The sequence below is a fragment of the Pipistrellus hanaki genome (genome assembly GCF_964339955.1).
Source record: "Pipistrellus hanaki genome assembly, chromosome: 5".
NCBI lineage: Eukaryota > Metazoa > Chordata > Mammalia > Chiroptera > Vespertilionidae > Pipistrellus > Pipistrellus hanaki.
This window is the reverse complement of record NC_140507.1, coordinates 5,774,925-5,798,903: the sequence shown is the minus strand read 5'-3', so window position 1 is coordinate 5,798,903 and position 23,979 is coordinate 5,774,925. Positions and strand designations below refer to the sequence as shown.

Sequence of the window (23,979 nt, the reverse complement as noted above, 5' to 3'; positions counted from 1 at the left end):
TGTAACCCCTGGTGGTTCTACATGATCAGGATTTATGATCCCTGGTATCTATTATGGTTTCTATGACTATTACTCTGATTATTGCTGTTACTCTGATTCCAACTCAGCCCCGCCAGGGTGCAGGCTCTGCACCTGTGAAGATCAAGTCCGGCTGCCCTAGGAATGGGCTCTGTCAGCGTAGGTGGCGTCGGCCCAGGTAGCCCACCTCTCAGTGCAGCCAGTAGCTCCCCTGCAGCCCCTGATACCTGATGGCTGGTACTTCCTCCGTCCCTCCATAGCCTAAAGATCAGGGGAGTGACCCCCAAGACGGAATCTCCTAATGAGGCTGTTTGATGCATTCAGGAAAGTCAATTTCTTGTGCCCAGATAGTAAACAGCAATCTTCTTTCTCACCTCCGTCATTGCACCCTCCACCCCTGCCTCTCTGCAAACAAAAACACTCACCACTGTTTTCCTTCCCACCTAGAATTTCTACAAAGATAACAATCGGGAAGAGATGTACATAAGGTAAGATTTTTGTTTCCTGAATCCAGTCCTGCTGTGTCACTCTCCCGCTCGATACCCATCGACGGCTCCCCATGGTCTTCAGGCTAGAGCTTAAAATCCTCTTCTTGGTACTCAGGCCCTCCGTGTTCCGGTTCCTAACCATCTCCCCAGATTCAGCTTCTTTCATTCCCTGTCATCTGACCCCCAGCCCACTGGGGGTTCTCTGACCTGCGTGTTGTTCTGTGATATCCACAGCTCAAGCTCTCCTGAAGCCGCCTTGTGGCTCGAGCTGGGGCATCACACGTGCGTTCGGTGTGAGGCTGGCACGTGAAGCCCATGTCCCGGGTGTACAAGGCATGTAGTCAGCTCCTTGGCAGCCCGGTTTCAAAGGGGAAAAAATGCTGTGATGTATGATGGCGCTTTCTTGTAGGCATTTGAAAGGCAGCTATTTGAGCATGTAATGAAGGATTTTTTGGGACATTAGCCTGGAGCAAAGAACTCCCTTGCCATTTTTTCTCAGAATCTCATATTTTTTCTTCTTCAAAGTTTAAAGAAAAGTACTGTTATTTTTACTTGTTACAGAAATAACACATATTAATTACCAAAACAAAAAATACTCATAAAATACAGACAAGCAAAACCAAAAAATGAAATCAATTCCAATAACCCATGCATATTCTCAGACTCTTTCCTATTTATATATAAATTGAATTCTATGCATGCATATGTTTTTCAAAAATTGGATCATATTAGTCATAATGTATTCTCTGCTTGACAAGAATTCCATGTCAACAGATATATTTCGACATCTTTTTCTTTCTTTCAACATCATTTTTAATGAAACTATAATATTATCTTTCCAGAATGTGCCATAATTTGTATAGCCAATCCAATCTTGTGAACACGTAGGTGTTTCCAGATCTTTTCTGTCATAACCAGCACCGCACAGTGACGAAATCCTTGGGCCCATATCCTCACGCACATTGTCTCCAGGACCTGCAAAGTGCAGTTGACCGTGTGCTTAAGGAGCATGGCTCCTTCAGGCTCTGACTCCAAGTCTGAACTCACTCTGCTAGCACTGCGGCTATTTCTACCCGCTAACGTAGTTCAGCATTATTCCAGAAACAGGAACTATCACTTGGAAAAAGTCTCATTCCATAGGTTGTCCTGAGCTTGAGAGTATGTATAGCATCACTAGACATGGCTTATTGTAGTAGCGCAAAGCTGTGGGATTCCAGAGGCCTGGGGTCTCCCCTGGTTTCTCTGTGACGCTGTTGTATCCTTCCGCCCCTCTGAGCTGCGATTCCCTCGCAGGATGTCTTCATGCTACCTTGTGTTCTGAGGGTTACAAGAGATGCTATAGGTGAAGTGCCCGGCTCACGGTACCCTCCCGCCAACCTCTCTTCTCTCCTTCCCACTTTAGAAACACAGAAGGCGGCTCCCAGTTCTCCATAAGCTTAGGAGATCTGAGGTCTATAGAGTCATCTAGGAAAACCACATTTGCCCAAAACCAGGTGTTGTAGACTAGGATAGAGTCTAAAAGTCTTTTATTTGGCAGACATAATATTTAAAGACACTTTTAATTGCCAATTTTTTTTTTTTAATCTAGAGATTTTACCCCCAAAATCAAAATTTCCCACTTCTCCTGAAAAACTGAGAAGGTATGGTGGCACTGGGCCCTTATCCTGTCCTGACAACTGTCGCCTAGACCGGTGGTGGGGCTCCTTGAGGCAGGGTAGGGGAGCTCTGGGCACAGCACTGTGTCTGCTCACCGTTGGCATCTCACTCACTGCCCAGCTGGCACCAGTAGGTGTTTGAGTTTGAACCCAGGTTGGGTCTGTCAGGGTGTTTCGCTGTGGGCTCTGCAGTGGATCACCACACCCTGGAGCTGATGAAGGAGAGGAGAGGTGAATTAAGGCGTAGAAAGCAGCAGGAAGGCCCTCCCTCTGACTGTGCTCTCCACGTGCTATGGACCCAGCTATCATTGATCCAAGGGCCAAGGACGGGCAGGCTGGGATAAGGCGGGTTCAGCCATGGATGGAGGGGTTTCTAAAGGTGGTCCACAGGCTCAACTCTCCCTACGTGCAGGCCACGTGCAATTTCACTGGTCACTCTGATTGATCAGCAGAAAGTTAACGGGTCGAGGGTGGAAAGACCATGATTGTAGAGGCAGAAATAGCTGGTTTCAAAGCCTACTTTTACCTATTTCTAGCTCTGGCTACTTCAACACAGGTCTCAGTTTTCTAATCTGTGAAAGGGTTGTAGGGAGAATGAATGGATATTATATATAAAGCACCATTTGATAGGTGAATGAATGAATGAGATCATTTGATCATTCATTCATCCCCTTACCTGCAGATGCCAGTCCAACTGACACACTATGGAAACCTTGCTGGAAGTCCCACCTGGATGAATCCTGCTGTCATACATACCACCATAATCCTCCTTCATGACATTCATCACAGCTAACTTTTGGCAATTATTTTATTTGATGATTTGATTGACATCTGCCCCCTTCCCCTAGCCCAGTGGTCAGCAAACTCATTAGTTAACAGAGCCAAATATCAACAGCACAACGATTGATATTTCTTTTGAGAGCCAAAATTTTTAACTTTTTCTAATGCCACTTCTTGAAAATAGACTCGCCCAGGTCGTGGTATTTTGTGGAAGAGCCACACACAAGGGGGCCAAAGAGCCACATGTGGCTCGAGAGCCACAGTTTGCTGACCACTGCCCTAGACTATAAATGCCCAAGTCCTGAGAATGGTGTCTGCTTTTGTCCCCACTATCTCTAGTGCCTGGTACAGCTCTGTGCTCAGTACAATTTGGCTGGTTGAATCAAGAAATGAGAGAAAGGTCACTAGGATGCCCTGGCTCATTAGTCATCAGAAACCACTAGCTGGCTTTCCCTCCTCAAAACCTTTGCCCGCCCCTACCCTGGGGCCAGGCAGCCTGCCTCTGGCCCGCCAGCCATGTTTCATGTGGCCGGCTTCTCCTTTGGTGACATTCTGTGCAGACAGGTTTCTTCCGACAGGAGCCTGAGCCTGAGCACTGAGCTCCGCTTTGAGTGCAGCCACTTCAGAGGCCCTTTGTTCCCTGTGGCTAGACAGTCAGGGCAGAGTCTTGGCGGACACTGCCTTCCCTCTCAGAGGAAGGGACGGGGGGCTTGCATCCCAGTATCGCCTCTTCATTCACGCACTACGCGTTGCCTGCTCCTGAGGACATGCAAGTCGCCAGAGCAGTGGTGCACTGGCTCCGAATCTGTTTCCAGCAGTGGCAGGTTCTTCTTTGTAGAAGAACAGAATTCACAATGAAAATAGATAAGAACCATGATAGGTCATTGCTAGCTCCTGGCTAATCCCTTCCAGTGCAAACTTGCATTTATCAGCTGCAATGCTTGCCATCACTTTCTGAGCCTTCTGACCTGGTCCGCTTGGCTCTTTATAGGCCCCTAGGTGGGCTCTGTGAGCGTTGCCATCCTACTGATGAGCAAAGGAAGGCACTGAGAATTAATTCCCTGCACCTTGATACCGATTATGTATCAAATTAAGAATTGACCAGAGCTCCCTTCCCTTGTTCACCTCCTGTCCTCAACACCACTCATCCATACAGTTGTCCCAGGGGTCAGACTTGAAGCATCACATTGTAAATGGACAGGAGGTGAGGGTGTGATTATTGTTGAATAGTAGATCCTCCCTGCTGACAGCTCCAGGTCTGGAAGTGACTATGCAATCTCCAGCCCCTGGTCCACTTCCTTTCTTCAATGTACTTCCTTTATCCCCAGAGAACACTGAAGAGCAGGTAGGATCTGTCCCTTTGCAATGCCATGGCTTGGTCATGCACTGGAATAGGACAATGACCACAGCATGGGCTCTCGGGGCAGTTAGCCTGGAATCACATTTCAGCTCTTCTATTTATTAGCACGTGACTTCTGACGAGTTACTCAGTTCTCCTTCCCTGGTTTCCCTTGTCATATTGCATTGGCTGGAGTCTTCGGTAAGAAGTTGAATGGTACTGGCTGGAAGCATGCCTGACTTTTCCAGGCCATAGTTTTCTCGTCTGAAAATGGGTAACCTCAACAGACCCATTTTACAGGGTCGTCATGAGGATTAAATGATCAGAGGCATTTAAAAGACTTAGCATAGTACCTGCCACACACCAAGTGCCCCACAGATGCCACGTGCTGTCACTTTGACCACGCAGGGGCACTGGCTGTTAGGGAGGGAGAACTCCCCGGAGGTAGTCAGTTGCTCTGTCTGGCTTCTACCTGGTCCTACCCACCTGCCTCCTTACCACCTGGTAACTCAGCATGTTTCCCCAAACAGGTACCTATACAAACTTCGCGATCTTCACCTGGACTGTGACAACTACACGGAGGCTGCCTATACCCTCCTTCTCCACACGTGGCTTCTCAAGGTACTGCCCTTCCCATGAAGTGGATTCATGCAGAGATCCTCTCAGGCCTCACAGCAAGTGGGAGAGTTAAGAAGAAAGGAAAGAAAAAAAAGAATTAGCCAAATCAATTTTGTGTTGCTCTGAGTCCAAAAACCCTTGACCTGGCAGGTTACTTTTCCGCACTGCCTCTCCTGGGCACTTAAAGTCTTTGTGACCTTCACATTTAGCTGCAGCAGTAACCCCTCGAGATACGTCTTACAGTTTTATATAACATCCAACTGTTTCCTGTAACATCCAGACATCAACTGTAAATCATTACACATCCAGACCTCCACTTGAGCCATTTTCCTGCGATCGAAAGTGCTGCTAGAGCTGGACAAAGTCTGAGGGATTTCCGCTGGCTTTTGAAGAGCTGGGACCATGCCTTCTAGGGCTTCAGAGAAAGTCCCTACCCACCACATATATGAGCCAGTAGAGAGTCAAGCGTGACTCAGCAAAAATCAGGAAGTGCTTCCCAAGTGGAGCCTGCCAACAGTACCTCTCTGACTAGCCGCTGACACCCAGGGTGACAGGGAGGTAGCTCCTCATCCATGGGGGAGACACCCACCCTCCGTGGCCCCTCAGCCCCAGGTGACCCCGCATGTCCTCTCTCCACAGTGGTCAGATGAACAGTGCACCTCACAGGTCATGCAGACAGGCCAGCAGTACCCCCAGACCCACCGCCAGCTGAAGGAGACGCTGTATGAGATCATCATAGGCTACTTTGACAAAGGAAAGGTAATCTGTCCCACCTTTCCTCTCTGTGGGGACCCGGCTACTGGGAAGGGTGGCTTTCTCCTATACTCCATACCAATCCATCTGCATATCTCCATCCCAGTCCTAAGTCTGACCACTTCTCTCCATCTCTAGTCCTACTGCCTCTCTTCATGGCACCAATATTGCACACCTGGACACTTCTGTGGACTGGACTTCAAAACTTGGTTGTCTACCCACAGTTCCCTCTGCCTCTAGGAGATGCCAATTCCCTACCCATAATAGTGAGATCATACCCAGTTCCTAGTGATATTGGGAAAGTTAGGTGAAGAGCTGCATGTGGAAGATCTAGCACAGGATCTGGTACATAGTGACATCTTGCTGAGCTGTGACTATCACCGTCATTGCCGACTACCATCATCACCGACTTCACCTTCAAGGCCCCAGTTGAAGGCCATTTCCTCCACCAAGCCTTTCTCGAGTCCCCCAGTTTCCCCACTGCCTCTCTCTGAATCGCAAGGCCTCTGGTGCTCCCCAGGACACAGCATAGCACTGAACTTGGTCTGTCCTATCGCTGCAGTTTCTCGCATCTGTCTTAGTCTGATCTCCCCACTTTCCCTGGAAAGACAAAATGAGGTAATGTCTGGGAAGGGCTTATAAATTCCCAGGAGTTAAGTGGTTGAACAACACTGTTTTTATAATTTACAATTATAAGCCTCTTGAGGGCAGAGACTCTGCCATCTCTGGAACCTCCTGCCCTGCCGGACAACCAGTCAGCGTACTATTGGTTTACCAGCTGACTGGGTTGTCACAGTGAGGTATGGGGGGAGGGAGCCCCCAAAGTACATGCTGAGTTTGGTGTCCAGTTCGAGGCAGCCTGAGCCGAGCAGAGAGAAAAAGGCAGAATCCCCAATCTCAAAGACTTTACCATCCAGTTGGCAAGCTGGACATGCCAATCATAATTTTTTTTGTACATTACCCTTTGGTGTTGTGGAATTGTGGGGGAGGGGTGGAACAGGGTGGTGACAAAGTACTTTGGGAGCAGAGAAGAGGGAGCGGATGGATACAGCTCACTCTGAAAGCCACTGCTGTGGAAGTTTCTAGAATGAAGCCCATATTCCTTAGCATCCTTTCAACTTCTCCCTCCCCCCCACACACACCTCCCCTATGGGTACTCAATGCTCTAGGCACACACCATGGCTTTCTACCCTGTAAGCTCATCTGTCACCACCTGGTAGACTCCTCTACATCCCTCACAACCCAAATTTCTGTTTTAGTGTGTGCTTTGCTCACTTATGCTCCACATTTATATCTGCTCCACCACTGTATACCATGCCACATCTGGAAGCCAGCAGGCCCTGGAATGGATTAGGCTCAGGGATCTGTGACTCAGAGGTCCCAGTAACCACAGGGGCAGATGTGGGGGGAAATCCCAGGTCTCTAACTCCTGCCTGGCCTCCTTCCTGGTCCCTTAAACACTGGAAGAGCATTTCTGGAATATTATGGTATGAAGTTGGCAAAGACCTCCACTTGAGCCAAACAGTCCCCTGGCCAGCTCAGGGTTACCACCACCCCTTGTTCTGGCTAAAGAGGAAGCACCAGCCGGCCTGGCCCTCGGACTTGGTTCCTCTGGCACATAAAGCATTTTCACGCTGCTCCCTACCCTGTCCATGGGTTTAAGCCACGGCTCCTGCACTCCGCACTCACTTCTGTTTATTTTTATGCTTGGATGCAGAGAGAGCACTTTTGCTACAAAGCACACACTACATTTTGGCAACCTCCCCTCTCTCTCCTCCCCCGCCTCCCCCAGCTTCTCCATTTAGGTGCATTTTCTATTTTTAAACCAAATGTGACATGTAATGGGCGTCCCTTGAAATTGCCAGACCTCCACCCACCATGCATCTCCCGGCCTCTCTGCTGGGGTTCCAACCCCTGTGGTCACAGATGGAGGGGTGATCTGTCAGCTCCAGCCTCAGACAAAGCAGAGGGAAAGGGCCCCCTATGTCCAGGGATTGTTTTCAGAATTGGTTTTAAATATGGAAAAGACCTATCCTTTTAAACATCTCAATCACTCCTTTTATTACTCTAGTAGCACTCCCACTGCTGCCTCTGTGCTGCCCCTGCACACGCATACCACCACCACCACCCCACGCCCCAAGTAACCCCACTGAGAAGGGACTGTGTTGTTTCAGTTACACAGGTGACTGGCTCTAGAGCACTCTGTGAAGCATTGGTCTTTCTTAGCAATACTGGGTCCCATCATGAACTTAAAATTCTGTTTAGAGGGTCGCCCGGCTAGTGCAGTTCAGTGTTTGAGTGTCAGGAGGTCACAGTTCAATTCCCAGTCAGGACACATGCCCAGGTTGTGGGCTTGATCCCCAGTGTGGGGTGTGCAGGAAGCAGCCAATCAATGATTCTCTTTCATCATCGATGTCTATCTCTCTCCCTCTGCATTTCTCTCTGAAATCAATAATAATAATAATAATTAATAATAATAATTATTATGCACACACACACACACATACATACTAGAGGCCCAGTGCATGAAATTTGTGCATGAGCGGGGTGTCCCTCAACCCAGCCTACATCCTCTTCAATCCAGGACTGCTGGCTCCCAACTGCTCACCTCTCTGCCTACCTGATTGCCCCTAACCGCTTCTACCTGCCAGCCTGATCACCTCCTAACCACTCCCCTGCAGCCTGATTGACACCTAACTGCTCTCCTACTGGCCTGATTGCCCCTAACTGCTCTCCCCTGCCAGCCTGGTCTCCCCTAACTCCCCTCCCCTACAGGTATGTTCACCCCTAACTGCCCTCCCCTGCAGGCCTGGGTTCCCCCTCCTCCCAACTGCCCTTCCCTGTAGGCCCAGTTGCCCCCAATTGCCCTTGTCTGTTGGCCTGGTCACCCCTAGCTGCCCTCCCCTGCAGACTTGATTGCCCCCAACTGACCTTCCTTGCAGGCCTGGTTCCTCCCAACTGACCTCCCATGCTGGCCTGATTGCCCACAACTGCCCTCTCCTGCCAGCCATCTTGTAGAAGCCATCTTGTGTCCACATGGGGGCAGCCATATTTGACCACATGGGAGTGGCCATCTTGTGTGTTGAGTGATGGTCAATTTGCATATTACCTTTTTATTATATAGAATATATGTATTAAAAAGAACAACAACCAATTACAAACAGCTAACTAGGGTTTTTTTTAAAATTCTGTTAACAGGGTAGATCTCATGTCCTTAACAAAAAAAAAAAAAAAAGGCAGAGGAAGGGGGGGAGGAAAAAGGGGGAGAGGGAAGATGGCCAGAGGGTCGGGTGTCAGGCTGGCAGTGGAAGGACCCTGGCATAAGCACCAGGAGAAATGGGTCTGTCCCATCTCTAGCTCCAGGAATTCTGCAACCAAGCACCTGCTTGCTTCTCTGTGAACCATTTCTCTTTGCAACACAGGGCTACCCCTCCCTGCCCAACCTGCATGGGGCAGCTGAGGGAGTTCATTTACTTCTGAGGCAGGCGTGAATCAAGGCCCCGGGGCACCTTCAGGTGGGCATCCTGGCCCCGCTTTGGGTTGGGCACCTGAACTGGGCCACTCCTCTGCCCGTCAACCTCTGCCTTTCACCTGGGGAGTACAGAAGCCGCCAGTCACCTCTCAGAGGGGTTGTGAGCTCCCGGGAGCCTATGAGGAGTGTGTTCAGCCTAGTCTGCAGCTGCTCCATTGTTTGTGAAGAAACTGGGCTGAGAGGCAGAAGGAGGGCTCCTGGGAAGCACCCAGCTTCCTGTGCGTGGGCTGGGGCTCCCTGTGCATGGGGTTGGGGCTCCCTGTGCATGGGGTTGGGGCTCCCTGTGCATGGGGCTGGGGCTCCCTGTGCATGGGGCTGGGGCTCCCTGTGCATGGGGCTGGGGCTCCCTGTGCATGGGGCTGGGGCTCCCTGTGCATGGGGCTGGGGCTGGGGCTGGGGCTGGGCCAGGGCCAGGCTTGCCACTGAGTCCCAGGAGGCACAGCTGCCAGGCCCCTTCCTCTGCAAAGGCCCTGCCCGCCTGGAGGCGCCTCTAACCTCTGTCTCCTGCCCTTCCTGCAGATGTGGGAGGAGGCCATCAGCCTGTGCAAGGAGCTAGCGGAGCAGTACGAGATGGAGATCTTTGACTACGAGCTGCTCAGCCAGAACCTGGTAAGGTGCCACCTCAGAGCTGATTATTATGGAGGCAGGTGCTTGAGACCCGGCTCACCACAGAGGCTGGTGAGGGGGTGGGAGGCCAGACAGGTGGGACACAGAGAAAGAAGGGAGGGAAGGCCTGACCTGAGCCGGGCTGTGCGGAGCAGCTCCCTCCCCATTGGGGATATTTCCAAAGGGAGGAATTCTGGGAAAACTCATCAGACAGCCACTGGGATGGGTGTTAAGTACCTGGTTGGCACTGGGCGCTGCTGCTGCGGCTCACCCAATCAGCGCTGTGCTCCGTCTGCAGTCAAATTCCCACAAATCACGGAGCCAATTAAATAAAAACGCAAATTTGTGCTTCCTGATTAACAGATAAATCACAGTAAAGCGCTCCCCATCTGGCCGTTCCCCATTAGCTCCTGGGTGCTTATGAGGAGGTGGAGGGAGTGGAAGTGGGGGAGCAGCTATGCTGCTTGTGCTGCAGAGGCCGTGCTTGGCGGGGAGGCCGCCTCCGCAGGTAAGATGTGGAGAACTTTCAGGTTGCTCCCCCGCCTTCCCCTCCCCCATTACTTCCTGGTGACCTGAGAGCCAGACCCCAGGGCCCCATCGGATTTATTTTGGTGGGGAGCTGGTTATGGCGTATAGTGTCCTAAGAGATGTGCTTGAAGAGAAAACACTTATATCTGCCCCGTGAGTGTATGCACATAGAAGTTTGCAGATAGGGAGGCCCAAAGGCCCACACACACATGCTCAGGACATATTTATGTATGCACACACACAGAGCACATATTCACACACATGCTGACATGCACACACAGCTGGGTACCAAGCCCATCTCGCAGGCTCATGCCTGGGTCCATGCACACATATCTTCCATTTGTATGAGATTTAAGATGTCACAGTTTGTCCTTTTCCATGTGCCATGTCTGGCTAATGATTTCTTTCTGGCTCATATCAATCATAAGAGGCCATCAGGTGTAAGGTAAGATGCAGACTGTACCAGAGATACTAAAATATGGGCAACACACGCCTCTCATATGCCCTGTGCATGCACAGGAAGACGTCGATATGCAGACACACATCCATCCACACACCCACACAAACACAGGCCTGTGACAGCTGGCCGGCTTCGCTTCCTTACCCACGGGCTGCGCGGTGAGATAACATTTCTTTACCTGCAAAATGGAGATGCAGTACTCATGGGGTTGTAATGAGGCTGATGCAAGTAAATGAGCTCGTGCGGGCAGAGCGATTTACCTGGGACATGGTACACGCTAGAGAGAGCTTCTGCAGGTGTTCCTGGCATGCAGGGGACACTGGTTCCAACTGACAAAATCTGCAGGTGGTCAGGTCCCCTTTGTAAAGTGGCCTAGAGCCTCTGTTTGCATATAGGCTACAGCAGGGTCTGCCTGAACACCAGTTCATTTGCATGGATTCAATGTGAGGCTGGGTATGTGTCAAATTTGAGAGTTTTTTTGGGGGGGCGAGGGGTGGGGACTTGTTTTCTAATATTTGAAATCTGTTGTTGTTGACTCGGTGTGCATTAAAATTGCAGATACAGAGCCCGCTGTACTGTTACAACCACAGACACTTCCACTGGGCACACAGGTGCTTGTGTAAGGAGCGTGCCTGCACTGCAGCCTCCCCGAGCTGAGTACGCCTTAGATACACCTCTGGGTTGTTATGAGCTGTGAGTTTTCCTCTTTCAGGTCCAGCAGGCGAAGTTCTACGAAAACATCATGAAAATCCTCAGACCCAAGCCAGACTACTTTGCCGTCGGGTACTACGGCCAGGGCTTCCCCACCTTCCTGCGGGTGAGTTTGCAGTGACTTGTCCCAGGCCGGGCCCAGTTTGTGCACCTCAGCTGTCCCTCTGTGGGGAGGACTGGGTGCACTCAGACACCATGCTCTCCTCCCTCCCAGCACTGCCTGACTCCTGCTCACTCCCCATCCACAGAGCCGCCTCCCGAGGCAGTGAGTTCCCTGTTCCTGAGCAAGCATCTCTGCTACCCAACAGCCCCAGAGAGCACTGGCTCTCAGACCTTTTAGACTCGGAACCCCTTTTCTCTCGTAAAAATTATCGAGGTCCCCAAAGAGCTTCTGTACTTATAGACTATCTATACCACATTCAAAATTAAAACTAAGAAAATTAAAAATATTTATCAACTTATTTAAAATAAAGCCATCATTTGTCAATATAAACCTCATCTTTATGAAAAAAATAACTATATTTTCTAATTTAAAAACTAGTACCAACAGTGAATTGTTTCCTATTCCTGCAAACCTCCTAAATGTCTGATTGGGAGAAGACAGCGAGATGCTTACACCTGCTCTGCATTCAGTCGGCTGTGATTCCACACATCACGCAGCCTCTGGGAAATGGCTGCATACTCACGAGAGATCGAGAGTGAAGAGGGCAAATGATAGCTTACTGTTATTATGAAAAGAGCTTAGATCCTGTGTGGCCCAGAAAGGGTCTTGGGGACCCTCAGGGACCCCTGGAGCACAGTTTCTGAACCACTGCTTTTGTGGATTATTCACTCATTCATTATGTAGAGAGTTGAATTGGGTCAACTATAGCCTTCCTTCCTATCTTGAAGTCTAGAATTCAAGTCTGAGCTCAGGGAGATTCAATCAGAACAGTACACCTGGAGTCTGACTCCACTTGATTGACAGTTCCATCAAGGAGACAAACCACTCACTGTTACCAGTCCATGTGGAAGTCACAGTGGGCATGAGCTGCCTGCAGAAGGGGACATGCTGAGAGTTTCTTTGATGAAAGAGAGGTGCCTTCCCAAACCTGATCGTGCATCGGAACCCCCTGGGGAACCTCATAGAAATGCACATCCTGGGCCCTATCACATAGGTTCCGTCTCAGCAGGTCTAGAGTGAGGCCTGAAAATCCAAACTTCTAAAGTCTCCCGGGCTCCTTGGATGGTCTCCCAGGTTCAGAAGCCACCAATCTGTGGAGGTGACAGACGTGGGTTTAGACAGAAGAACTCAGGGCCATCAGAGGCTGCCCAGATCTGGTCTAGAACAGGGATTCTCAACTTGGCTCTGTTGACATTTTAAACTAGGTCATGAAAGGATGTTTAGCAGCATCCTGGGCCCCTGCCCACTAGATCTCAGTACTCCTCCCATATCCCCAAGTGACGGCCAGCAATGTTTCCAGACAAGAAGAGGCTAACATGGTCAAGGAAGGGTCAAGAATATGTCTTCATGGAAATAGGACCAGGAGCCAAATGATGGGAGACCCAAATGCTGGTCCCTCCCTGCCCACAGGCCCAGCCACAGGGCCCATTAAAGACCAGACGTAAAACTTGTGGTCATATAAATGGGAGAGTAGGACTGACAGTGAACGTTGAATGAGACATTATTCTGAAAGCTTACATAGGACAGTTTGAAGAAGATTTCAACATCCATGATCTTCTCTCCCTCTAGACCCAACCTTTCTTAAGAAGTGCTATGCCTGGCTAGAAGGTCAGTGAGCTGAGCTTCTCCTTTCCTCGGTGGGGAGTAGAGAAAGAGCTATAGGAACCTGCCATGGCCCTGTGCTTTGCTTGGACCTCACCCTCCAATCCTGAGCCCTGCGATCCCTGATGGCTGTCATTTCTCTACAGAACAAAGTGTTCATCTACCGTGGGAAGGAGTACGAGCGGAGGGAAGACTTCCAGATGCAGCTCATGAGCCAGTTCCCCAACTCGGAGAAGATGAACACAACCTCTGCCCCCGGGGACGATGTGAAGAACGCCCCAGGCCAGTGTATCCTTGGAAAGGCCCCAGCCCAGGGGCCCAGCATGGGTAGCCCTGCTGGGACTGTAGCCCGCAGAGCCCCATCTCAGAGCTCAGAGCTGCACCAGCATCACTGATGGGGTGCCAATTTCAGTGTCCAGTGTGGTGGGATACAATGAGCCCACCTGGGGAGACTCTAGATGTTGAATTCATTGGTTAATTACTCACTTGCTCATTCTTGTAAGAAATACTATAGAGCTCCCACTCTGCACCAAGCTGGAGACCACACTCATAACGTGGTTCTACCTCAGGGAGCATATATTGTAGTTTAGTAACTAAGAGAGACATTGAACAACAGCACCATTAAATGTGTGTTGATAAAAATGTGATCCCTGCCAAGAGGAGGCTATGCATGCAGGTCCTGCGATGGGGAGGGCAGGGAAGGCCTCCTTGGGGAAGGTGATGTGTAAGGTGAGTCACCAGCCAAACATTGGTGGGAGCTGGGAAGAGTGTCCTAGGCAGATGGACGGCCCATCACATGCCAAGGCCTGAGTGGGAAGAAGCAGAGGAGGTTCCGGGAACTGAAATGGGGCCACAGAGCTCTTCCAGGAAAACATAAACTCCCAAGTAAGGCCTCCAGGCTGTCCATCCTCTGATCCTGCCTGCCTCTCCATCTCCGTGACCCTGACTCTTTCTTCCCTCCTTTCTGTTCCTTAAACACGTGAAGCTTGTTCCCACCTCTGAGCCTCCGTGTTCTCTGTTCCCTCTGCTTGGCATGCCCTTCCCCCATTAGATCCTAACTTGGTGGCATCACCTGGAAGAGGCTGACCCTGGTCACCTAGAGTGGCCTTCTCTGAACTCCTCGTGGCTCTTAATCTGAGCCTCCATGTGTTTTCCTTAGAGAATTGATCTCAGTCTGTTGTTATCTTTGTGCTTTTTAAAGGTGCGTGTCAGTTAGACGCTAAGCTCTGTGAGTGCAAGGACTTGAACATCACAGTAACTCCCACATCATCCCATTCCCAGTACACAGCTGACTCTTGGGAAATACACGCTGATTAATAAGAAGACAAAGAAAACCAGAGGGAAGGAAGAGGGAGATGGACCCAGAAAGAGAGGGGAGAGGGAGCCAGCTCACTGGCACACACAGAGGACAGAGGGGGCATGAGCTGACGCCGTGAGGTGGGGCAGAGTACGGTGTTCACAGGGCCTGGAGCGGACCCTGGGCAGGAGGCAGGCTCCTAAGGAAAAGGCAGACAGCCTAGCAGAGGTGCGTCCAACCAGCCTGGCTCCCCGCTCTGCACCCTTGAACACAAATTAAGTTATAGCCTTTAAAGCAGGGTTGACAGGTTACATGGCGGGTCTGCTAAGTCTGCCGAACTGTAATCCAAATATATTTCCCTCGGGTGATGCATATTCACCTGTAACCTTTTCATTATGCTCGCCTGCCCTTCGCGCCTGCTCTACTGCCGTCGGTCGTTTGCAGCAGGAAATGTAAGGGTGGTGGGGCTGGCTGGTTACAGATGCAAGTTGGGGTACAGATGAGCCCGGGATGAACACGTGGAGTTGAGCAGGCCCGTGGCCGTTAACTCGGGCGGGTGAAGGGGCATGAGCTCCCAGCAGTGTAATCATACAGAGGCCTGATCCAGTGTCCAGATCAGATCTGTCATTCTTGCTATGCAGGGACTGAGTGCTTTAGTGCCATCATTTCTTTAATCCCCGTAACATCTTGTAAGGTTAGTATTAATATTCCTTATTTTATAGAGAAGGAATGTGGGAGGCAGCGAGGTAAGGTTACAAAGCTAGTTGGTGATGGAATTGAGATTTGAATTCCAAGGTATATGTGTTCAAAGTCTGTATTCTTTCTATAATGCCAGCATTTTGTTTAAGACTGATGAGCAGAATGTTGTTTATTAACTAACTGTTCGTGTACTAGGCATCTGTATGCATTGTTCCCTTCTAGCTTCCTAATAATCCCCTGAGATGGGAAGTATTACTCTCCAGATTTTACAAATAAGAAAACAGAGGCTCAAAAACTGTAAGCATCTGCACAAGACGCCTGGAAGTGATGGAACTAGGATTTGAACTCGGGTCTGCTTTTTACCCAAACCTGAGCTCTGTTGGAAAGCTGATGGGCAGTTTGGAAAGGTGACAGATATAAGGTGACAGGTCTCCTGTCTTTCCACTTAGGTATCAAGTGGGGGAAGACATTTAAAAGCAAAGGTCGCTTAGCTGGATGTCTGCTGCCCCTACCATCCTCTCTGCCCAGACCTCGGGCCACACTTCTATGCACAACCTCAGCACCTGGTTAGAGTCTAGCCACACATCCCCCTGTGTCACTGGCTCCAATGGGTCAGGGTTGGATGGCCCTCTTGGACCAAGGCCAGATGCTAAGGTCAGTAGATATGACCTAAAACCTTCTTTAAAATAGAAGTTGGCAAACTTCTCTATGAAGGACCAGATAGGAAATATATCCATCTTTCTGGGCCACATGGTCTCTGTCACAACCACTCAACTCTGCTGCAATAGTGGGGGGAGAAAGGGCATCCATGGATAATACATGGATGGATTATCGAGGTTCTAGGCATTTCTCCACTAAGCATCTTGGCTGCAAGCATTTGCGCCACAAATATTTTCACTGCAGAATTAATTCGCAGTAAGGCAATTTTGCAGTAAAAGGACATAATAAAAAACAGGACAAAGTGAATAACAAAATTAAAAAGACGTTGCTGCTATACATTTTTTAAAATGTCAATTTGTATTTGCATATGGTCACATGTCCATTGCTAGAGGTTCCAAAGCTGCGTGGGTAATGCTGTTGTATGCAATACATACAGTATCACCTAAGGCTTCGCAAACTGCTGTGTGATCATTTTCTAGTACAGTATGCAATCCGGCCTATACTTTCTATCAAGTAAATATATGCACTTGTTATCATCCACTATTCAGACCACCCCGTCTACATGTCACTGTGTAGACGGTTATGAGGGCTAAGATTTATATAATGTGAAGATGGGATTACCGCGAGACCTGTCAATGGAGAAATGAAATAAAACCAAGCTGTCATGACAGCCAGCGTAAACACATTAAGTATTTAATGTATTTAAATTGATTTGTCAATGGAGAAATGGGACCAAACTGTCAAGCGGCTAGTTTATCTTTTACGGCAAAAATGCTTGAAGCCAAGAAGTTGACAGCCGAGATGCTTGAAAATACCCGACAAGCCCAACATCGGTATGGAGTGAGTTCACGGGGAGGGGGCCAGTTGAGTTAAAGTTGGAATGATGCCTTGGCCATTTCCCACGTGGGAGAGAATCATTGCCTCCGCTATCAGAAAGCTCACGGCCTGGTGGGGAGGGAGTGTGGGGAAGACAGGGCGCTCAAAGATAAGAGCCAGGAACAGACAAAGCACTTAAGGGGCCCCCAAGTTGTGGACAATGAAGGAAAAGGAGGACAAGCCAAAGGCTGGTGGGGGTGCTGGAGGTGTGGGGAAGCCTTCCAAGCAGAGGGAACAGTAGTGGAATCTGTTGGACGCGCAGAGGTAATGGTGGATATAGGCCGGGAGCCTAGTGGAGTATTTGAATACTCCATATTTAACGTTGGCATACGAGAATGCCAGCACGAGGAGTTTGTGATCTCTTGGTTGGCAGGGATGCCAGGCTCAGGAGAAGGGACTCGGAGTCATGGCATCTGGTAGAGCAGAGCAATGAGAGAATGTGGGTCACCCAAGCAGAGAGATGGGTGGAGACGCCATGGAGCAGGGCACAGGAATGGGTCCAGTGATGGCTGACTTTGTTCATCCGGTTTGCAGCATCATTCGCTTAAAGTGAATAAAGATCTAGAATGAGGGTGACAGAGATCTGTCCTCTCCTTACATCTGTGCCCATGGCAGGCATCACTAATCGACCGTGGAACTCTTTCCCACCAAAGGTCATGGCCTTTCAGTCCTGTTGCAGGCAGCTACTCTCAAACTCTCAGAGTTGGAGTGTAAAACGGCATGTATTTGCATGCTCTGAAGCCGTGCTTCTTAAATGTGTGCGTGCATATCAGGAGCTTATTAAAAATAGGAGTCAGATTGAGCAGGTCTGAGGCGGGGCCTGAGAGTCACCATGCCTAACATGCCCTTAGGTGATACCCATGGTGCTTGTCCAAAGAGTCACACTGTGTAGCAGTAGAGAGTTAAAGAGCCCGATTAAAGACGGGCTTTAGGATTAAAGACGTAAATACAAACCCCTGCTTTGTTCTCACAGGTGTGTGAGTGTCCGCAAGTTGTCTAGCTTCTTTGACCTTGATGTCCTCAGCTAGGAAATGGGACAATTACATTAACACCGCTGCTCTGTGGAATTGGAGGGAGGAAAGGAGACCATGGGGAGATGTGCTCTGTAGTTGGTTAAGAGCCATAAATGCATCAGATGATGTTGTTGATAATGATAACACAGCAATGAAAATGGTGATCAACCACTACTGACCTACCATCAGCAGGGGCGGAGCCCTGGGACAGGGCTGCAAGTGACAGCAGCTCTGTCTGCTAACTGGTCAACAGAACCTAGCTGGCCGCCAGCAACCTGAGGTTGGTCTTTCGATGAAAACTGGACCCCAGAAGGCTAGCCTGAAAGGAAGGCCTCAGAGGGACCCACTCTGCTTGGAACTGTCCCTCTGGCCAGGGAAGTGTTGTGAACCTTAACTCGGGGACCCCAGACATCCAGTGTTTCACCGTCCAGCCCGTCTTGGATGAACACCCCAGGTTCAAGAATAAGCCTGTGCCTGACCAGATCATCAAGTAAGATCCGTAGCTCCCTGGAAGGCAGGAATGGGAAAGAAATCCCAAGCTGAGCAGGGGGCAGTGATTTCTCCCCAGGGCCCTTCTGGGTCCCTCTGGGTCTTAGCCATCCTGTTCCCCTTCCTCTTGGGAGGAAAAACCCACACCCCTCGCCACAATTAACCATCTGGGCCTGCCACTGAAAAGGCTGAACCAGAGATGAAGGACAGGAATGAGGATGCGGTTGCCCTCGAGGCAGAGCTTCAGTAAGCAGTGACAAGAGTCACTGAACTGGACGTGGAACCTGTCACTCAGGTGGATCCCACAGTTTGAGTGTGTGTGTGTGTGTGTGTGTGTGTGAATGTGTTTGTGTGTGTGAGTGTGTGTGAGTGTGTGTATGTGTGTGTGTGAATGTGTTTGTGTGTGTGAGTGTGTGTGAGTGTGTATGTGTGTGTGTGTGAGTGTGTGTGTGTGTGTGAATGTGTTTGTGTGTGTGAGTGTATGTGTGAGAGTGTGAGTGTGTGTGTGTGTGTGATTGTGTGTGTGTGTCTGTGTGTGTGAAGGAGGGGTCCAGGGAGGGCGTGCTCAAGCTGGGCATTTTCTCCCCAGGGGACATCTTTCAGCCTGTGTAGAGGTTGTGTGTTGACCGTGGGCATGTTCAGATCATGGGAAAGGGACGTCCCAGGGACTACCGTGAAGGCAGGTGTCAGCCTGTTCAATACTAGAGCCAAGGACAGTGATGAGCCATGAGGCACGGGCTCTGCTGAACCTGGGGCACAAAGCTGCACCTTTCCAGCTGTCCAGCTCACCCCCTTAGACCCAGAGGCCCAAATAGCACCCACGTGCTTCAGTAAAAGGCCTCCCTCTGGACCCGGGGGAAGCAGGTGCTTGTAGGAAGAAGGGCCCATGGCCTTCACACGGCAGAGCATAACCTCAGCCTCCTGCCCCCGTGGTCAGGCCCCGTGGGCCGGGGGACCACAGCCGTACAGCTAGCACTGTGCCCTGCTGGCCCCGATGGCAGAATTTCGCTAGAGTGAGGATAAGTGATTGGGGGGCGGGGGGGAAGGGGGTGGCTGGGATCCCTAAAGAAATCCTTGGAAGATCCCCCTGGGACATTGGCTAGGTGTGTGTAGCCCTTCATAGCAGTCACAGGAAATGGTGACCAAGGCAACTCTGTGTGCATTCATGTAAGAATTCCAACTCCTGGGCTGCCCCAAGGGCCGCCCTGTCCTCCTGAAGGCGGAACACCAGTCTACCTTCTAATCACCTTGCCAGGACAGCCTGGTTTTAAGCGTTGCAGAGAGGACTCTGCCAGGCCTGAGCTTGCTGTCAGGGTCCGCACTGGGCAGGCTCAGGGCAGGCTCTGGGTCAGCGGCCAGCGTGCTTTTATAAATCACGCCTCTTCCTGTCTTGCAGCTTTTATAAATCTAACTATGTGCAAAGGTTCCACTACTCCAGGCCGGTGCGCAAGGGGACGGTGGACCCCGAGAACGAGTTTGCAGTGAGTATCTCCCCTCCCCAGCAACAGCCCTGACCATTCCTTGGGCCCCCTTGCCAAGCAGGGCATGCATCTGCCAGCCTCCAAATGGGAGGGGATTTGATCCACAGCCCAGGAAGGAAAGCCAGCATCTACCAACACAGTGACCCCAAATCTGGTCCTTCCATTGGGTTTGTTGGTTTGTTGTGCACTCTCGAGACACAACCCAGGCCTTGGTGAGATGCGCCTTTCAACCAAGGGGCATTTCCAGAGGGGAGGGTGCTCAGCTGAGGCAGGGGCATTGGAAACGCCAATCATAAACCACGGAGGTGTGAGCCCTGGCTGTCCCATGTGTGTTCCTCAGCCGGGGCCTGCCTTCTGTGCCCAAAGGCCAAGGCCGGCATGAGGAACCCAAGGCCTCCTCCACTCTTTGCCTCAGCTGTGACTCTTCATATCTGGGGGTTACTGCCCTTTTTAGAACGGAATGCACACGGTGGCCCTTCCCCAGGAAATGCAGATGGATGCACTCAATATTACCTAAAACCAAAACTCGTTCTCAACCTACCTAATGCCGCGACCCTTTAATACAGTTCCCCATGTTGTGATGACCCCCGAACATAAAATTATTTTCCTTGCTACTTCAAAACTGTAACTTTGCTACTGTTATGAATCATAATGTAAATATCTGTGTTTTCTGATGGTTTTAGGCAACGCTGCCAGTGGTTCTTGTGACCCATAGGTTGAGAACCACTGCTGTAGAGTCTATGACCATCGGAAAACACAGATATTTACATTATGATTCATTAACAGAAGCAAAATTACAGTTATAAGTAGCAATGAAAATAATGTTATGCCAAAGACAGAATTCACCATTCAATTTTAATTCTTTTCGACTTTTCTAGCTTTAAAAAAAAATTAAATTTAAGCAAAATAAATTTGTCACAAATTGACTGAGATAATTATCTTAAAGACAGTAAGTAAGAGGGGGTAAGAGATCAACCAAAGAACTTGTAAGCATGCATATGAGCATAACCAGTGGACACAGACAGTAGGGGGGTAAGGGCATGTTCTAGGGAGTGGGGGTGGCCGGGGAGAGGTCAATAGGGAAAAAAGGAGACGTATGTAATGCTTTAGTAAAGTTTAAACAATAAATATTTTTAAAGACAAAAAAATAATAATTTTATGGTTGAGGGTCACCCCAACATGAGGAACTGTATTTAAAGGTTGTGGCATTAGAAAGGTTGAGAACCACGGATCTAAAACCTTTAGAAACCCTAGTTAAAACTGGCTTGGCCTAAATCCAGGGAAAACTTAAACTTCACTCTGGGAAGGGATTCCCAAGGGTGAGGTGAGTGTGTTTCTGGGTCTTGCAATGCCTGTTCTGATCTCGGGTGGATGGGAAGCCGGGGCCTAGAGGGGCCCGGGAACGTGTGTCTGGTACCCATGTTTCCTAAGTGATGCTTTCCTTCCCTCTCACCCCCTGCCCCCGCACAGTCCATGTGGATTGAGAGAACTTCCTTCGTGACCGCGTACAAGCTTCCGGGGATCCTGCGCTGGTTTGAGGTGGTCAGCATGTCCCAGGTGAGTCTCGGGCCTCCGGGGTGCACCTCTCCCAGCCCAGGGGCTTTGGTTTGAAGCCACCGTGTGAGTCCTGGAATTCCAGGGCAGGAAGGGACCTGAGGCAGCATCCCAATTAGCTGCTTTCAGATCTTTTTTAAAGCGGAAGATGGCTTTCCCTCCTCACAAATGACAGCTGATGCAAGGGAAGCTGGTGAGTGGGGAGCTCCTGTGGGGATGCAGGGGGAGATAGAGGCCTGGAATCCTTGCCACTCAACCACCCCTCACATCCTCCTTGACCCAGGAGCCCCTGAGGGTGCATGTGCAAAATCCCCCGATGAACCCATTTTACAGCTGGATAAAATGAGGCTCACAGAGGAGAAATCCCACAGGCGCAAGCTCAGACTAGAATGCAAATCTCTGAACTCCCTTATGCAAATTGCATGTATTTTACTTCTCAGTGTACTTCAGGGTCTGCACATCCTCAGCTAAGAATCTTTCCGCTGCCACAGGGCGTCAGAATGCTGGTGAGGAAGCCTGAAATGCAGGCACATATTCAGGATGTCTTATTCATTTAACAAATTTGTGATGTGTACCTAACAGAAGCAGGGCACTGTCTAAGACCTTCAAGACTTTGCCACGAAGCTTACGTTTTAGTGCGGGAGACAGACTCAAACATCAAAGTCAATATATCCTGTGTCAAACGGTGATAGCCATTCTGGAGAAGCGTGGAAGAGAGAGATGCTGGAGGGGTTGCTATTTAAATGGGGTGGCCAGAGAAAGCCTGGGGGGAGTCAGGGACTGGCCCATGCACATACGAAGAGGAGGACTTTCCAGCAGAGGGAACAGCAGTGCAAAGGCCCTGGGGCCAGTGCATGTTTGTGTCCGGGTCAGCACCAGTGCGTGCTGAGGAGGAGGAGGCAGCTACCAGATCGTGTAGGACTTCATGGGCCCCCACAAGGACTTCGGCTTTCCTACTGAATGACCTGGACCCGTGAGCAGAGGAGGGACGTGATCTGATTGGTGTTTTCCAGCTATTTGTATTATCAGCATCAGGACCACCCAACCCCAGCAGCCCAGTGGCCCTCCAGTCTCCTTTCACAGGCCTAGCATGGACCTCAGGGGAAATAGAATGATGATGATATCGGCTAACACGCATTGAGATGTGCTAAACTGTTTGCACCCATGATCTCATTTAACCCCTCAACAACACTGAGAGACAAATGCTACCATTCTTCCCATTTTACAGATGAAGAAACTGAGGAGTACAGTGGGTTAGTGGGATGTTCAAGGTTAGCAAGTAAGGCAGGGTTTGACTTTCACCTCAGGGTCCTGGGCTGGACTCACTCTCTCCTCCTTCCTCGGCGTGTCCCACACTACCCCGGCAATAAGTAGATTCCTGGAAAGTCAGAAACCATTCGTGCTCTTCCTCGTGGGACGGACTGCCACAGGCGAAGCTTGACAAGGGCCCAGGCCCTGTGTCAGGCTTTATCCCATGAACACAAAACCCTGCAAAGTACATACTATTATTAATCCCATATCTGGAGTGAAGAATGTGAAACTTTCTACCCCTCTGTTGCTGTCACCCAGTGTCCCTGCTGGGCTTTTTCCTCCAATGGCACTCAGCAAGGCGCCCCCTGACCTTCAGTGACCCCATGAGACTGTGGACAACAGAGGGAGCCCTAATGCACCCCCATACCTCTCCCCCACTGACTTTCTTCTCAAAGCACCTGCCGCCTCCTAATGGACCATCTAATGTGGCTGCATGTTGATTTTAATTTCTAGAATATTACATATAATATAACCTATTAGGGTATAAGCACTCAAGCACTATGATAACATAAGCTCCGGGAAGCCAGGTTTTGGTCTATTTTGTTCCCTGCCATACCGCTGAGTGCAAAGACTAGTCCCAGGCCTGTAACTGCTGCTCGAGAATCTTGGTAAAGAAAACCAATAGCCATCAGTCAATCTGCAGACACCGTCACGTCTGAACCGGTTTCCTTGTCTTCGGGACTTGGGATTCAGGAGAGAATTGGTCAACATTTTTGTTTCGCTCCTTTTCTCCTGATGGCTTCTGATGGGAAGGTTTGGGAGAACTTCCAAAACGTTGACCGGAGTGGATTTATGGGTAGCGGCCTCCCGGCTGAGTTACCCCAAATGTCAGCACGTCTCAGACACCAGCTTCCTGCCTGCCGAGTGCGTGCGAGTCCCTGAATCGATGCCTTGTCGGCTGTGTCTTCCGTGAATTGTCATGATGACAGGACTGTGTGTACAGAGAGGGGTTCTCTGATGGGATTCAAGTGTGGATTCTGCTTTCAGAGGGCTCTTTCTTGCTCTCGGCCCCGAGAATGTGCCACCTTCATAGCAACCCTTGACCTGGGGTCAGGAACACAAAGGCAACAAGGTCATTAACGAGCTGCAGGTTTTGGACAAACATGGTGTGTCTCAGGCCTTAGTTTCCATCGTCTGTAAAATGGAGACTGAAAAACTATGGAATGTCAGAGCGGAAAGCCACCCTACAGGTCATTCAGTCACCAGCTACAAGTTCAAAAACCTTCCAAGTCCAGGAGAAAAATGCAAATAGGTGGGATAATCCCATTCCCACAACAGGGGCTGGTGATAGGGTGGCAGACCCTCTCCGGTTGAAGTCAGTTTTGTAATTAGACCTCACATGCCAT

The 23,979-nt window shown here is 50.0% G+C and overlaps 1 protein-coding gene across 2 annotated transcripts in view; it reads left to right on the top strand.

Annotated features, from left to right (window-relative positions):
* The window catches only part of DOCK2 (dedicator of cytokinesis 2), a 362,595-nt gene that overhangs the window by 325,537 nt on the left and 13,079 nt on the right, over positions 1-23,979 (top strand). For both annotated transcript variants that reach the window (XM_084884009.1, XM_084884008.1), the window contains exons 36-44: positions 466-506; positions 4,811-4,901; positions 5,538-5,657; positions 9,703-9,792; positions 11,490-11,594; positions 13,400-13,541; positions 18,207-18,288; positions 19,684-19,768; positions 21,239-21,325. In XM_084884009.1, coding sequence (XP_084740135.1) covers positions 466-506; positions 4,811-4,901; positions 5,538-5,657; positions 9,703-9,792; positions 11,490-11,594; positions 13,400-13,541; positions 18,207-18,288; positions 19,684-19,768; positions 21,239-21,325 — 843 coding nt within the window. The remainder of the gene's footprint in view (positions 1-465; positions 507-4,810; positions 4,902-5,537; positions 5,658-9,702; positions 9,793-11,489; positions 11,595-13,399; positions 13,542-18,206; positions 18,289-19,683; positions 19,769-21,238; positions 21,326-23,979) is intronic.